The sequence below is a fragment of the Halichondria panicea genome, chromosome 3 (genome assembly GCF_963675165.1).
Source record: "Halichondria panicea chromosome 3, odHalPani1.1, whole genome shotgun sequence".
Taxonomy (NCBI): Eukaryota; Metazoa; Porifera; class Demospongiae; order Suberitida; family Halichondriidae; genus Halichondria; species Halichondria panicea.
Genome location: NC_087379.1, coordinates 4,894,206 through 4,907,950, shown reverse-complemented (window position 1 = coordinate 4,907,950; position 13,745 = coordinate 4,894,206). Strand labels below are relative to the sequence as shown.

At 41.3% G+C, this 13,745-nt stretch overlaps 3 protein-coding genes across 3 annotated transcripts in view; all 3 read left to right on the top strand.

The window, feature by feature from the left end:
- The window catches only part of LOC135333679 (tolloid-like protein 1), a 53,744-nt gene extending 41,119 nt beyond the window's left edge, over positions 1-12,625 (top strand). Inside the window, exon 9 of the mRNA XM_064528696.1 lies at positions 12,376-12,625. Coding sequence (XP_064384766.1) covers positions 12,376-12,488 — 113 coding nt within the window. The 3' untranslated portion in view covers positions 12,489-12,625. The remainder of the gene's footprint in view (positions 1-12,375) is intronic.
- Positions 174-3,958, top strand: LOC135333686 (dorsal-ventral patterning protein tolloid-like). The gene is made up of 9 exons (XM_064528708.1): positions 174-455; positions 635-787; positions 843-963; positions 1,040-1,425; positions 1,487-1,715; positions 1,782-1,996; positions 2,100-2,213; positions 2,301-2,432; positions 2,545-3,958. The coding sequence occupies exons 1-9, from the start codon at positions 248-250 to the stop codon at positions 3,495-3,497; spliced, it is 2,511 nt and encodes an 836-aa protein (XP_064384778.1). The 5' UTR covers positions 174-247; the 3' UTR covers positions 3,498-3,958.
- On the top strand, positions 4,995-9,263 carry LOC135333711 (deleted in malignant brain tumors 1 protein-like). The gene is made up of 9 exons (XM_064528731.1): positions 4,995-5,221; positions 5,274-5,432; positions 5,572-5,686; positions 5,783-6,183; positions 6,249-6,470; positions 6,782-7,011; positions 7,235-7,354; positions 7,491-7,628; positions 7,918-9,263. Exons 5-9 carry the CDS (start codon positions 6,334-6,336, stop codon positions 8,970-8,972), a joined length of 1,680 nt encoding a protein of 559 aa, XP_064384801.1. The 5' UTR covers positions 4,995-5,221; positions 5,274-5,432; positions 5,572-5,686; positions 5,783-6,183; positions 6,249-6,333; the 3' UTR covers positions 8,973-9,263.
- Positions 12,626-13,745: the final 1,120 nt, after the last annotated feature.

The following is a 13,745-nucleotide window of genomic DNA, read 5'->3' as shown; positions in this document are numbered from 1 at the left end:
CTACGCCACTGGGTCTAGATATTCTGGCAAGAATTGTTATAGGCCTATGGCTTCACCCCCAAAGCCCTAAAACACTTTCCTCACTTCCTATACTGGGGGGTCACCAATCTGGGGGGGGTGTAATATTTACAACCCCTCTAACTCGGGAAGCTTGCTCCCTATAAAAACTTGCACTAAGCAGTGATAACTCTCAGAAAAGAAAACTTACGAAGTTGTGCAATTCTACTAATAACCGTCATAACCTGCCATGGAACAACTTGCAGTTTTCACTGCATTCACAGCTGCACTCTTGCTTGCAGCAAATGCTTTACCTACCATTAGTGACCACAGCAGCCAGCTCACAGATGATGCCCCTACTGAGCTGCATAGCCTCAACCAACCTCGAAGTCAAGCTAAAGGAGTCTTTGGATTTTCATACAATGCCAATGGGGAGCATGTCATCGAAAAACATTATGGTGAGGCAATAGTATAGATTTCCACTGCATGTGCATGGCATTGCATGAACCTGATACTATATACCAAGGCTATAGAATCAGGATAGAGCTTCTGAATTATGAATCAGTATTCCTGGCTCTTATATTTGGCCCCATAAATATTATTGTCAAATTTGTTTGTCATGAATGTTTTACTGTAGAAAACACCGAAGAAATTGAAGACATGATGTTCGAAGTCGATGACTCTTCAATGGAGCAAGAAAACAGTGAACAGTACCGGAAAAAAAGAAATGCAGTGTCATACCTATGGCCTGGTGGGATTATCCCTTACGAGATAGCACCCGAGTTTGATGGTGAGTATAGTTATACTTTGAGCATTCGTTTATCTGTTTCGAACTGTGCATGCAGCTCAGGAGAGGAGGATCATACTGCAAGCAATACGTCATTGGGAAGAGAACACTTGCATTCGTTTTCGCCCTAGAGGCTCTGATACCTACTCCATTCGAATAGTGACCAGTTTACCTGGAGAGTAAGTGCATGCCATATAACTATTGTATTATCCCGTGCATGAATCATTAAAATCACAAAGCTCACTCTACTTGCAGCTGTCGATCTTACCTAGGACGAACAAGAATACGACCTCAACCATTGTTTCTTGGTCCCAACTGTGTCCGATTTTCTACTGCAGTCCACGAGCTTGGCCATGCAATTGGATTCTACCATGAACATAGTCGTGGTGACAGGGATGAATATGTGACTATCCTGCAAAATAATGTTTTTCCTGGCATCACTGGAGCGTTTGGAATAAGCTCTGGAAACACCCTCGGACTAGGCTATGACTATGCCAGTATCATGCACTACTCTAGCAGAGCATTCTCAAGAGACGGACGAAGTGAAACCATACAAACCAACCAACCTAACATCCCAATTGGAGAGGCTGAGGAACTGAGTCCTCTGGACATATTAAAGGCAAACAGGCTCTACAACTGCCGTAAGTCAATCAGGACAGATTACAGTGACTTATAGCTTATTTTTGTATTGTCATTTTCCAGCTTGCCCACTTTCTCCTCCGAACACTGTTGTTCCACCGGCCTTACCTCCTGTGAACCCCAGCCGCAGCCGCTGTGGAACAGTGGAGGTTCTGAGTGGTGGTGAGATGAGAACAGTACGATCCCCTGGGTACCCATCTCACCTCCCAAATCAAGAGTGTGCCTTTGTGTTTCAATGTCCCAGTGGTTTCCTTCCTCAAATCGAATTTCCATCAATGAACTTAGAATCAAGGTATTGAAAATCGAATAATTTATGCAAACTATGTACTAGCTGAGCTGATCTGTTTTTTTTTTTCAGCTCTGGTTGTACTAAAGATTATACTCAAATCTATTTTGGTTCGAGCTTGGACAGTCAGGATCTTATTAGATATGGTGGTCTCAGCGATGGAAGGATCTGCGGAAATCGATACAGTCGAACAAGATTCTTTGCAAGTACCAACACTATTACCGTCTATTATCGAACTGACAGTTCTGGGGGAAGCACTGGACTTCAAATTAAAATCACCTGTTTAGGTAAGAGTTAGGATTTGCTTAGAAACTGATAAGTTAGCAGACTTCTACAATCAATTTTAACATAATATTAAAACGTGTGGTAATTATTTTTCTATGTGCGCAGATGATGATGAATGTCGAAATGCCAGATGTGACAACTGTAGAAATACTCAGGGATCATTTGAGTGCAGCTGTAATAAAGGTTACTATTTTTCAAAAGCTGCGACAACCTGCTACGGTATGTGTAAATACGTTTTACAAATGATTCAGTTAGTGTGCTATTCAACAATGACCACGTTATCATGTCTTCCACACTTGTATTCAGATATAAACGAATGTGCCTACCAGAATGGAGGGTGTGAATACAAATGTGTCAATATGGGTGGCTCTTACAGATGTCAGTGTCCACCTGGTCAGTACGTACAATCGGATGGCAAAAGCTGTGGACCTAGACAATGTAAGTTGGTTTGTGCCTTAAAATTAGCTTTCTGGTAAAGTTCCATATCATCAACAGCTTTAGCAGAGCGTAGCTTTATAGCAATAAATTACCTGATTTTTTTCTATTGCAGCTTTCCCTTCATTGCCAATTGCACCACAATTGCCGTCATCATGTCCTGTGACACCCCCTCCTCCTTTCCTATGCGGTGGAAATTTAACAGGTGATTTTGGAAGCTTACAAACTCCTTCTTGGCCTGCGACTTACCCTTTCAATTTTGACTGTGAATGGAACATCCAAGTGCCTTCTCCAGGTTGCAATGTTCGCCTCACATTCCATTCCATCTTTGGAATAGGTGGAAAAACAACTCAAAACTGTCCCAAAGATTATTTGAAGATCTACAACAATAATGGCCACTTGATTCGCACCATTTGTGACCTTGGTAGACCTTTTCCCATCACTACAACTGGCAATGCCAGACTATACTTCTTTGCTGGACCATATCATGGACCAAAACGTACGGGATTCAGGATTGAGTACACGATAGCCTGTCCAACCACTCTCCCGCCCACCACCAGGCCAACTACAGTAGCCACGGTAACACCAGGTCCAACTATTAGACCTACCACTCGTCCTACCACGACTACAACTACAACCACCCTCGCCCCCACTACGCTACCACCACCCACTCCGAATTGCCCTGTTTTACCATTCAACCCTCAAGGAACGTTCGGTTGTGGTGGATTCTTCCAGATAGGACAAAATTTCGGACCTACTAATCTGCCCTTTGGCCCTTTCCTTGGCACCACAAAGCCTGAATGCAATTGGATAATTTTCGGTGTTGGACCATTCCAAGTCGTGTTCAATTATTTCGATATTCCCAGCAGTAGGCAATGTTCGTCTAATTCTGTTTCGGTGCACGATGGATTTGGAACTGGTTCAAATTCTCCATTGATTGAGAAGATGTGTGGGGAGAAGTGTGGCGAGTACACAGTCACAGGGACAGGAAATATCATGACCGTGACTCTGCGGGTGTCTTCCCCAGGATCGTTCAGAGGATTCTATGCACAATTTCAACAAATTTAAGTGATAAACCAACATTTATATAAATCATAATTATTTCACATAATATATTTTGATCGTCACTTTATTCTAATCACTGAAAGCCATATTTTGCTGTGAATCATAGCGTGTTCGTTATTATTATTACATTGGTTAAAAACTAAATCACCAACATAACCAGACAGCATGTTTTGTTGTTCAATGTGTGTGGCTGGGCTTTATAGACAGTATATGTTCATTTGCTCAATGCACGTGTATTAATAAATTATGTAGACGAAGTATAATTAAACCATAATTAATTTGATGTGATGATGTTGATATCATACTCTTTTCTTTTAACAATTCTCATTGTAATGCTTCATCTCCATTTAATTTGTTGTTGTGCGAGCCTCTGGGGCTCCGTTCATGCATGTATTCACCTTTTTCCTCACTTCACTTTGCCTGTCAGTTGATGTTTTTGTAAGAATTTGGTTAAGCTTACACTGTGAAGTCAATTTGTCTGTAACAACTATGCTGTAACCGCTATTTTTTTGCCTATAGCTAGGAGCCTGTTAGCTAATTTGTCTAGCCTGTCTAGAATTCCTCTTCACCTAGATAAGAGCTCAACACAGTAACTATGACTGTGTTTTATATTGAAAATTAATATTTGTCAGAAACAATGCGATTAATACGAGACACCAACTCGTGGACCTCTGTGTAAGGGATTCAGGATTGAGTACATATGACATGCAGTCTGACCATACACTCCCTCACCCAAAACTATACCAACTACAGTAGCCACGACAACACCACGTCCAACTACTCCCCCATCCATCACCTGGAAAACTACAGTTGCCACGACAACACCACATCCAACCACTAGACCCATGCACCTCTCGTCCTACTACCGTACCTTCCTCTCACTACACCTCCACTTCCAAGTAACTGTAACGTACAAGCGTAGCGCTTAATTTTTGCTGATTTTGTAGGTTAGCAATCCTACATGAAAATAGAGTCCACGAAAATTATTCTTTTATCTGACATAACGTATAAAGAGATTAAAGGCGTGGCTTCCGGTAAGCAGTCATTCTACGAACATTGTGTGCAATGTAGAGGAAGTGCCTCGAAAATTTCGCGCTATACGGTATTAGTTTTGACATCATAAACAGCATATAATTTATACACATGCACAAATTAACACATGGCTTCATTTTGGCAAGATCAGCAATACTGCGTGAAAGAGGTGGCATCAGGCAGGGGAGGAGACGAGAAAATCCTAATAGACCTATGCTCAGCTAAAATCGGATTAGTGTTCACCTTTCAGATTTATATAGTTCTATAGGTATGCTAAACTGCTGTGTTCTCCAAATTAGGTAATGCATAATGACAAAACATGCATAGATACTTAAAAAGGAGATGGCTATTATCATGTTAGTGTAGGTTTCATAGCAACTCTTCCTGTGTCTAAGGTCACCAGTGTCAGATCTCAAGAATGTGTGGGCAGCTGGAAACTTTAGAAACCACAAACTTCCAATACCAGGATTAGATCTACCATCCTATAAAATGACTCAGGTTAGTAGTCAACCAATAACCAGAAAGCTGAACTACTAACTCACTACAGACAAACAGAATGCTACAGCAAATCTTCATAACTCTTCTGCTCATATTTCACCTGGCATCTTCCACTCATGAGAAATCAACAGACAAGAATGTAGAGGAGGTCAAAGATGAGTTTAATGGACATTTCTCAGACCCTTCAGCCAAAGCAGGTTTGTGGTTGTATCAATGTCATAGTACAGTATCTATAAAATTAATCTGCAGCCATGATAAAGCACATTGGAGACATGGCATTCATCGAAGTTCCTCACGGCAAGAATCAGTCCACAGATCAGACAAGAACTAGGAGAAATGCGATACGTTATTCCAGCGCTCTATGGCCGAATGCACGAGTACCATACACTATTTCTTCTGACTTTAGTGGTAAGATGATATGTGATAGACTGGTAGTTACCAGACGCGACTTAGATTACAAATGTGGTGTCTCTAAAGATGTATTAGTTTGATTAGTTTGCTTTGTATCTAACAAAAGCTCACACAGCTGTTCTTTCCTAACATTCAGACAATGAGAGGGAAGTAATCCTGCAGGCAATGAGGCACTGGGAAGACAGAACTTGTCTTCGATTTTTTCCTCGCACAACACAACGCTACTTCATCTATATCCTTTCAGGAGATGGGTAAGTTTGTCTCATTATAGAATTGTGTTTTTGATAATTTGAATGTTGAAAGACAAACTGCATGTTCATAACACCATTTTATTTACATGTATCTAGGTGCTATTCTTATGTTGGACGTCTGCATCGCAATTATCAACCTCAAGGTGTCTCTCTGGGTCCGGGATGTGTGTATTTGAGAACAGCTGTTCATGAGATAGGACATGCAATAGGATTTTATCATGAGCACACTCGGCATGACCGGGACCAGTACGTAAACGTAATCACAAATAACATCCGTGATGGACAAGCAGGAAATTTTGCGAAAGCTAGACTTGGTCAAACACTTACATTAGGTTATGGCTATGACTATGCCAGCATTATGCACTACACTGGTACTTCGTTTGCAAAGTCCCGTAGCAATCCGACTATTGTAGCGAAAGACGAAGGAATTGTGTTCGGCTCTGCACAAGAACTAAGCCCTTTGGATATCCTTAAAGCAAATGCCCTTTATCGATGTGGTGAGTGTCCTGCCTGCATAGTACTAGTAAGTGTAAGTGTAATATATTTTATACTATAATATTAGGTTCTACAAGGCCCCCAATTAGCACCTATACCCACAAAGTACTAAAGCCCTGACCCTTCCGGACGGAATCACATGCGGTGGAGTTATGGAAGGTAAAAGTGGAACATTCTACTCGCCGAGTTATCCCAACCATATTGTGAATCAGAGGTGTGCATGGGTGATTCGGGTGCCTGAAGGATACAGAGTTCGCCTGAGTTTTCCAGGACTCAGCATAGAGCAGAGGTAACTTCGCTGCCAGAAAACTATTAATCGTTACTGTGTTATAATAATTATACACTCATAGATTCCATTGTCTGTACGCCCTTTACTTTTGATTGACATAGCAGACACCTTAATGTATGTTTGTGGTTTGGCAAACTACTACAATCTAGTGTTTCAGTTCTAGTTACCTTAATGTTACTATTATAGACGGGGAGTAATTTTGGCGTTTTCAGAATTTTCTCTGTTATTTTGGCGGATTTGTAGCAGCACAAAATATTTGTACAAGTATGAGTTGTTCTCAGACTCTTATCAGATACACTCTCCAATTACAGTGCTGGGTGCATTAAAGACTATGTCCAAGTATTTACTGGACGATCTATAAACCCTGAGGATGGTGAATATCTTTCAAGAAATGCTAGAGATGGCAAATTTTGCAGCTCTAGCCAGATATACACCTCAAACTATGTGTATGACAACACAGCAACTGTCTACTACCACACTGATAGTAGCAACACAGGACCTGGTACACCGCGGGGACTTCGGGTGGACTTCTCAACAATTGGTAGGTACTTTAATTGGCTAGCGGTTTACACAATTTGACTGTATACGTAGATATGTAGAACATAAATTTACCATCCTATAGCACGGAGTGAAGTGCATTCTACAATCAGAATTCGAAACTACAATAATTATTTAGACTGGCCTACATGGTCATAATTATACTCTCTATAGTTATGATGTATACATTATTTTAATCTACCATGCATGTGCATAATTGACTACAGACATCAATGAGTGTGGTGGCCAATCAAACAGATGTCACACATGCACAAATCTTAACGGATCGTACCGCTGTGAATGTAAAAATGGATACTATCACTCTCCAGCAGCAAGTACTTGCTTTGGTAAGTGAATAATGCAGCTCTAATGTTTTCAGAGGCTATAATAATAGCATTTAACTCGAATTGCCTACCTCAACACATGCATAAGCACTAACTGTGATTGTCATGATCATGTACACAAACACTTGTTTTCGTGCAGATTTTAATGAGTGTGCATACGATAATGGAGGATGTGATCATATTTGTGACAACACTGGAGGCTCTTATATATGCAAATGTAATCCTGGCTACTACCTACAAGCAGATGGTCTGAGCTGCACAACAACACTACCTACTGGTAAGTCACCACAAGTATTTTTCATTACTATGTAAGCTAGGGACATTACTAAATATGTACATGTTTTCAGATCGTGTGGGCACTAAAACAATTTCCCATGCATATGAGTGTGGGTGTGTGTGAACACATAAGTTATACAATGATCTGTTTAGCATATGTTGGCGGTAAACAAATGAGATCCCACATTTGATCATTCGTTCATGTTTCGCAGAAATTATTTTTATACACATAAGACCAGCTATACAGATGCCTTTTATAATTATGATCTAATACATTACTTCATATACAGCCCCACCAACTGTTGCTCCCCCTACTACTCCAACTACTGTCCCTCCACCCACAACCAGAACCACCACAATTTCCATGACAACACCGACCACACAGCCCCCCACACCTGCTACTATATGTGGGCCAAGTCTTTTCACAGGTGCCTCTGGAAGCTTCCAAACACCTGCCTGGCCCACGACCTATCCCTTAAATTTTAACTGTGAATGGAACATCCAAGTTCCTTCTCCAGGATGCAATGTTCGCCTCACATTTGATGATTTAGCTTTTGGGATAGCTGGAAAAACAACTGAAAACTGTCCCAAAGATTATTTGAAGATCCACGATACTACCGGCTTAATTCACACCATTTGTGATCTTGGTAGACCTTCTCTCATCACTGCAATTGGCAATACCACACTATACTTCTTTGCTGGACCATATCATGGACCAAAACGTACGGGATTCAGGATTGAGTACACGATAGTCTGTCCAAGCACTCCCCCGCCTACCACCAGGCCAACTACAGTAGCCACGACATCACCAAGTCCAACCACTCCCCTACCTACCACCAGGCCAACTACAGTAGCCACGACATCACCAGATCCAACCACTCCCCTACCCACTACCAGGCCAACTACTAGAGCCCCTACACCTCCAACCACCATTGTCCCAACTACACTACCACCACCCACTCCGAATTGCCCTGTTTTACTATCCAACCCTCAAGGAAACTTTGCTTGCGGTGGATTCATGCCGATGGGTCAAAGTTTTGGACCTGCTAATCTTCCCTCAGGCCCTATCACTGGTACAATTTCATGCACTTGGATTACCTTGGGTTCTGCCCAAGTTCGTTTCAAGTATTTTGATATTCCCAACAGTGAGCAATGCTCGTCTAATTCTGTTGCGGTGTACGATGGATTTGGAAGTGAGGGTCAATTGATTGAGAAGATGTGTGGAGAGAAGTGTACCGATCACATAGTCCCAGGGATAGGAAGTATCTTGACTGTGGTTCTGGAGGTGTCTTCCCCAGGATCGTTCAGAGGATTTTATGCACAATTTGAAAAGCTAGAGGACTAAAATTTTATTCAGTCTGTATTCTTTCATTGCAATGCTCCCCATCTCCCTTTAATTTGTTGTTGTGCGAGCCTCTGGGGCTCCGTTCATGCATGTATTCACCTTTTTGCCTCACTTCACTTTGCCTGCCAGTTGATGTTTTTGTTTCTCGATCTGGTTATACACCTGAAGTCAATTTGTCTGTAACAACTATGTAACTATTTGTTGCCTATAGCTAGGAGCCTGTCTCTAGCTAATTTGTCTAGCCTGTCTAGAATCCCTCTTCACCAAGATAAGAGCTCAACACAGTAGCTATTATGACTGTGTTGTCAGAAACAAGGATTAATACGAGACACCAACTTGTGACATGGACCTCTGTGTATAAGGGACTTGAGTACATATGACATGCAGTCTGATCATACACTCCTTCACCCAACACTAGACCAACTTCATGTGCAGTAGCCATGACAACACTACGTCCAACTACTCCCCCATCCATCACCAGGCCAACTACAGTTGCCACAACAACATCACTAGACCCATGCACCTCTCGTCCTACTACCGTACCTTCCTCTAGTCTCACTATACCTACACTTCTAAGTAACGTACAAACCGAAGTGGTAAATGCCAATCTACCAACTGGCTATTGACCGGAATGGTTTATTCGTTTCACAGCATTCATTGTCATAGCTATGTTTGTGGAGCAACACAAATTAATTTTTCGCTTGGAGGACAACAGTCTCAAAGGACGTCCGATTGATTTAGTGTAGGGAAACCATACCTGGAAAAAAACCGTGCCATTTGTCTTGTCCCTCCACACGACTGCCGTGAGTTTCCATCCATGTAGTCTCATGAATCAGCCGGCCTTGGAGAGTATCTCCAATTAACTCTCCAAGGCAGGCGTAATCTCATGAATCAGCCGACCTTGGAGAGTCTCTCCAACTCTCCAAGGCAGGCTGATTCATGAGACTACCATCCATGCAGCAGAACTGGTTTCAAACTGACGTACAATTTCCACAGTATAGGAGTCTGTGAACTGCATGTACGAACACCTTGTATAATGTTTACAACTGCTCATTTGTGAAGGAGGCTACATGGAAGTGTGAAATTGCAATTGAACAGACTCAAAACACATCAGATAATAGTTCTCGGCACACTGATTCACTTCCGGATGAGGGATCGAGGACGTCATTATCTTTATTTTGATTCAATGCTGGATATAGTTACTTAGCCTTGAAGTCATTTCGATTCAGTATTTGGTGACCCTATGTACTACTGTACTGTATAATGCGAAATTTTCGAGGTGCTTATTTTCGCTGATTTCGTGGGATAGCAATCCTACACGAAAATAAAGTCCACGAAAATTGTTCTTTAATTAGAATTATCTACTATAACGTGCCGCGGTAAAGATTTAAAGGCGTGGCTTCTAGTAAGCAGTCATTCTAGTGCTTAAGGAAATGCTTTTAGAGTCCATTCCACGAAAATTTCGCGCTATACAGTATATAATTAGTTTTGACATCATAATTATAAACTGCAATAATTAGCACATGCACAAATTAACACATGGTTTCATTTTGGCAAGATCAGCAATAATGAACGTGAAAGAGGTGGCATCGATCAGGCAGAGGATGGAGGAGACGAGAAGACCTATGCTCAGCAAATAGATTTAATATCAGATGAGCGGTGTTCACCTTTCAGATTTCAGTATAGTTCTAGGTATGCTAAACTGCTGTGTTCTCCAAATTAGGTAATGCATAATGACTGTATTATAAAAACATGCATAGATACTTTAAAAAGGAGATGGCATCCAGTCTAAAGAGTAGAATACTAAAAATGTGTGAGTAGTTGTACTTAAATGTAAATATCTTATAATTGGAACATTTTAAAGAAAATCTGCTGATACCATTGTGTAGGCGAATGAATAAGCTACAACATATCCAAAATTGTTTTCATGACAACATAAGGTGGTGGGTTTGTGGTGATTAATAAAACAGTACCCAATTGTTATAGTGGGTAATCGGTTAGGGAGAGAAAAGGCCAACGGTTTCCGGCTAAGGTTTGAAACTTTGTCACACCATCTATAGATAGTTTGGCTATCTTAAGAAAGATTCGATGTTACTTAAATATCTACACATCCTCCGTGCTAGTTTTTAGTGCCGTTTCGGTTAGGGAGAGATTTGAAGAAAATCTTACGGCTAAGGTCTAAAAATTACACGGAGTAAGCTAGCCTCGATCCCAGGCCGAGTTTTCACTTTTATAACGGTTAGGCGAACAACTGAGTTTTCGCTTTTATAACGGTTAGGCGAACAACTGGTTGTTCGCCTAACCGTTATAAAAGTGAAAACTCGGCCTGGGATCGAGGCTAGGAGTAAGCTTGAATAAATTGTCTGGCTTTTGATAAGAAAAATTTTTCCAGAAATACTTTAGTTCCGGAGATAATTGATGTTACGCAAATTTTTTTACGATCACCCCCATTATCACCTAAAATTATTTCCTACTACAACAACTTTTGGGGAAATATTTTTGAATCATGTTGTAGCTTATTCTTTTACCTATACAATGGTATCAGCACAATTTCTTAGAAATGTTTAAATCTTTAGATACATTTAAGTACAACTACTCACCTATTTTTGTATTCTACTCTCTAGATTGGATGCACTGTAGTCATAATTCTCTATAGTTATATAATGCTTATGCATGTATAATTAACCTACCATGCATGTGCATCATTGACTACAGACGTCAATGAGTGTCGTGGCAAATCAAACAGAATGCACAAATCTTGATGGATCGTACCGCTGTGAATGTAAAAATGGACACTATCACTCTCCAGCAGCAAGTACTTGCTTTGGTAAGTGAATAATGCAGCTCCAATGTTTTCAGATGCTATAATAATAGCATTTAACTCGAATTTCCTACCTCAACACATGCATATGTGAGTGTCATGATCATGTACACAAACACTTGTTTTCGTGCAGATTTCAATGAGTGTGCATACGATAATGATCATATTTGTGACAACACTGGAGGCTCTTATATATGCAAATGTAATCCTGGCTACTATCTACAAGCAGATGGTCTGAGCTGCACAACAACACCTACTGGTAAGTCACCACAAGTATTTTTCATTACTATGTGAGCTAGGGACATTACTAAATATGTACATGTTTTCAAATCGTGTGGGCTGCTAAGTAGTGTAGCACTAAAACAATTTCCCATGCATATGAGTGTGGGAGTGTGTGGGATAGAGGGAACACATAAGTTATACAATGATCTGTTTAGCATATGTTGGCGGTAAACAAGTGAGATTCCACATTTGATCATTCGTGTTTTGCAGAAATGATTTTATACACATAAGACCGGCCATATACAGATGCCTTAGAAATTATTTCCATATAATTATGATCTAATACCTTACTATATACAGCCCCACCAACTGTTACTCCACCGACATGTGGGGGTGCACTAACATCTGCCATAGGAACTCTACAAACTCCACAGTGGCCCGAGACTTACCCGTTCAATTTCGACTGTGAATAGACAATCAGCATTCCAAATTCAAACCAAGTAATTGAACTAACATTTAATACAGTGTTTGGAATTGCCGGACAAACCATTGAGAATTGTCCTAAGGACTACCTGAAGATTTACAATGGTAGAGCACTAACACACACTATTTGTGATTTAGAACCGCCATCTGCTCCTATCAGAACTACCTCTAATAACGTTCAACTAGTATTCCACGCTGGACCAGATCATGTGCCTCTGAGGACGGGATTTAAAATCACTTACCGAGCCATTAATCGACCAACTGTTGCTCCCCCTACTACTCCAACTACTGTCCCTCCACCCACAACCAGAACGACCACAATTTCCACGACAACACCGACCACACAGCCCCCCACACCTGCTACTATATGTGCATGGGCCAAGTCTTTTCACAGGTGCCTCTGGAAGCTTCCAAACACCTTCCTGGCCCGCGACCTACCCCTTAAATTTTAACTGTGAATGGAACATCCAAGTTCCTTCTCCAGGATGCAATGTTTGCCTCACATTTGATGATTTAGCTTTTGGGATAGCTGAAAAAACAACTGAAAACTGTCCCAAAGATTATTTGAAAATCCACGATACTACCGGCTTGATTCACACCATTTGTGACCTTGGTAGACCTTCTCTCATCACTGCAACTGGCAATACTAGACTATACTTCTTTGCTGGACCATATCATGGACCAAAACGTACGGGATTTAGGATTGAGTACACGACAGTCTGTCCAACCACTCCCCTACCTACCACTAGGCCAACTACAGTAGCCACGACATCACCAGATCCAACCACTCCCCTACCCACTACCAGGCCAACTACTAGAGCCCCTACACCTCGAACCACCATTGCCCCAACTACGCTACCACCACCCACTCCGAATTGTCCTGTTTTACTATCCAACTCTCAAGGAAACTTTGCTTGCGGTGGAGTTATGCCGATGGGTCAAAGTTTCGGACCTGCTAATCTTCCCTCAGGCCCTGTCACTGGTACAATTTCATGCACTTGGGTTGCCCTCGGTTCTGCCCAAGTCCGTTTTAAGTATTTTGATATTCCCAACAGTGAGCAATGCTTGTCTAATTCTGTTGCAGTGTACGATGGGTTTGGAAGTGAGGGTCAATTGATTGAGAAGATGTGTGGAGAGAAGTGTACCGATCACATAGTCCCAGGGATAGGAAGTATCATGACTGTGATTCTGGAGGTGTCTTCCCCAGGATCGTTCAGAGGATTTTATGCACAATTTGAAAAGCTAGA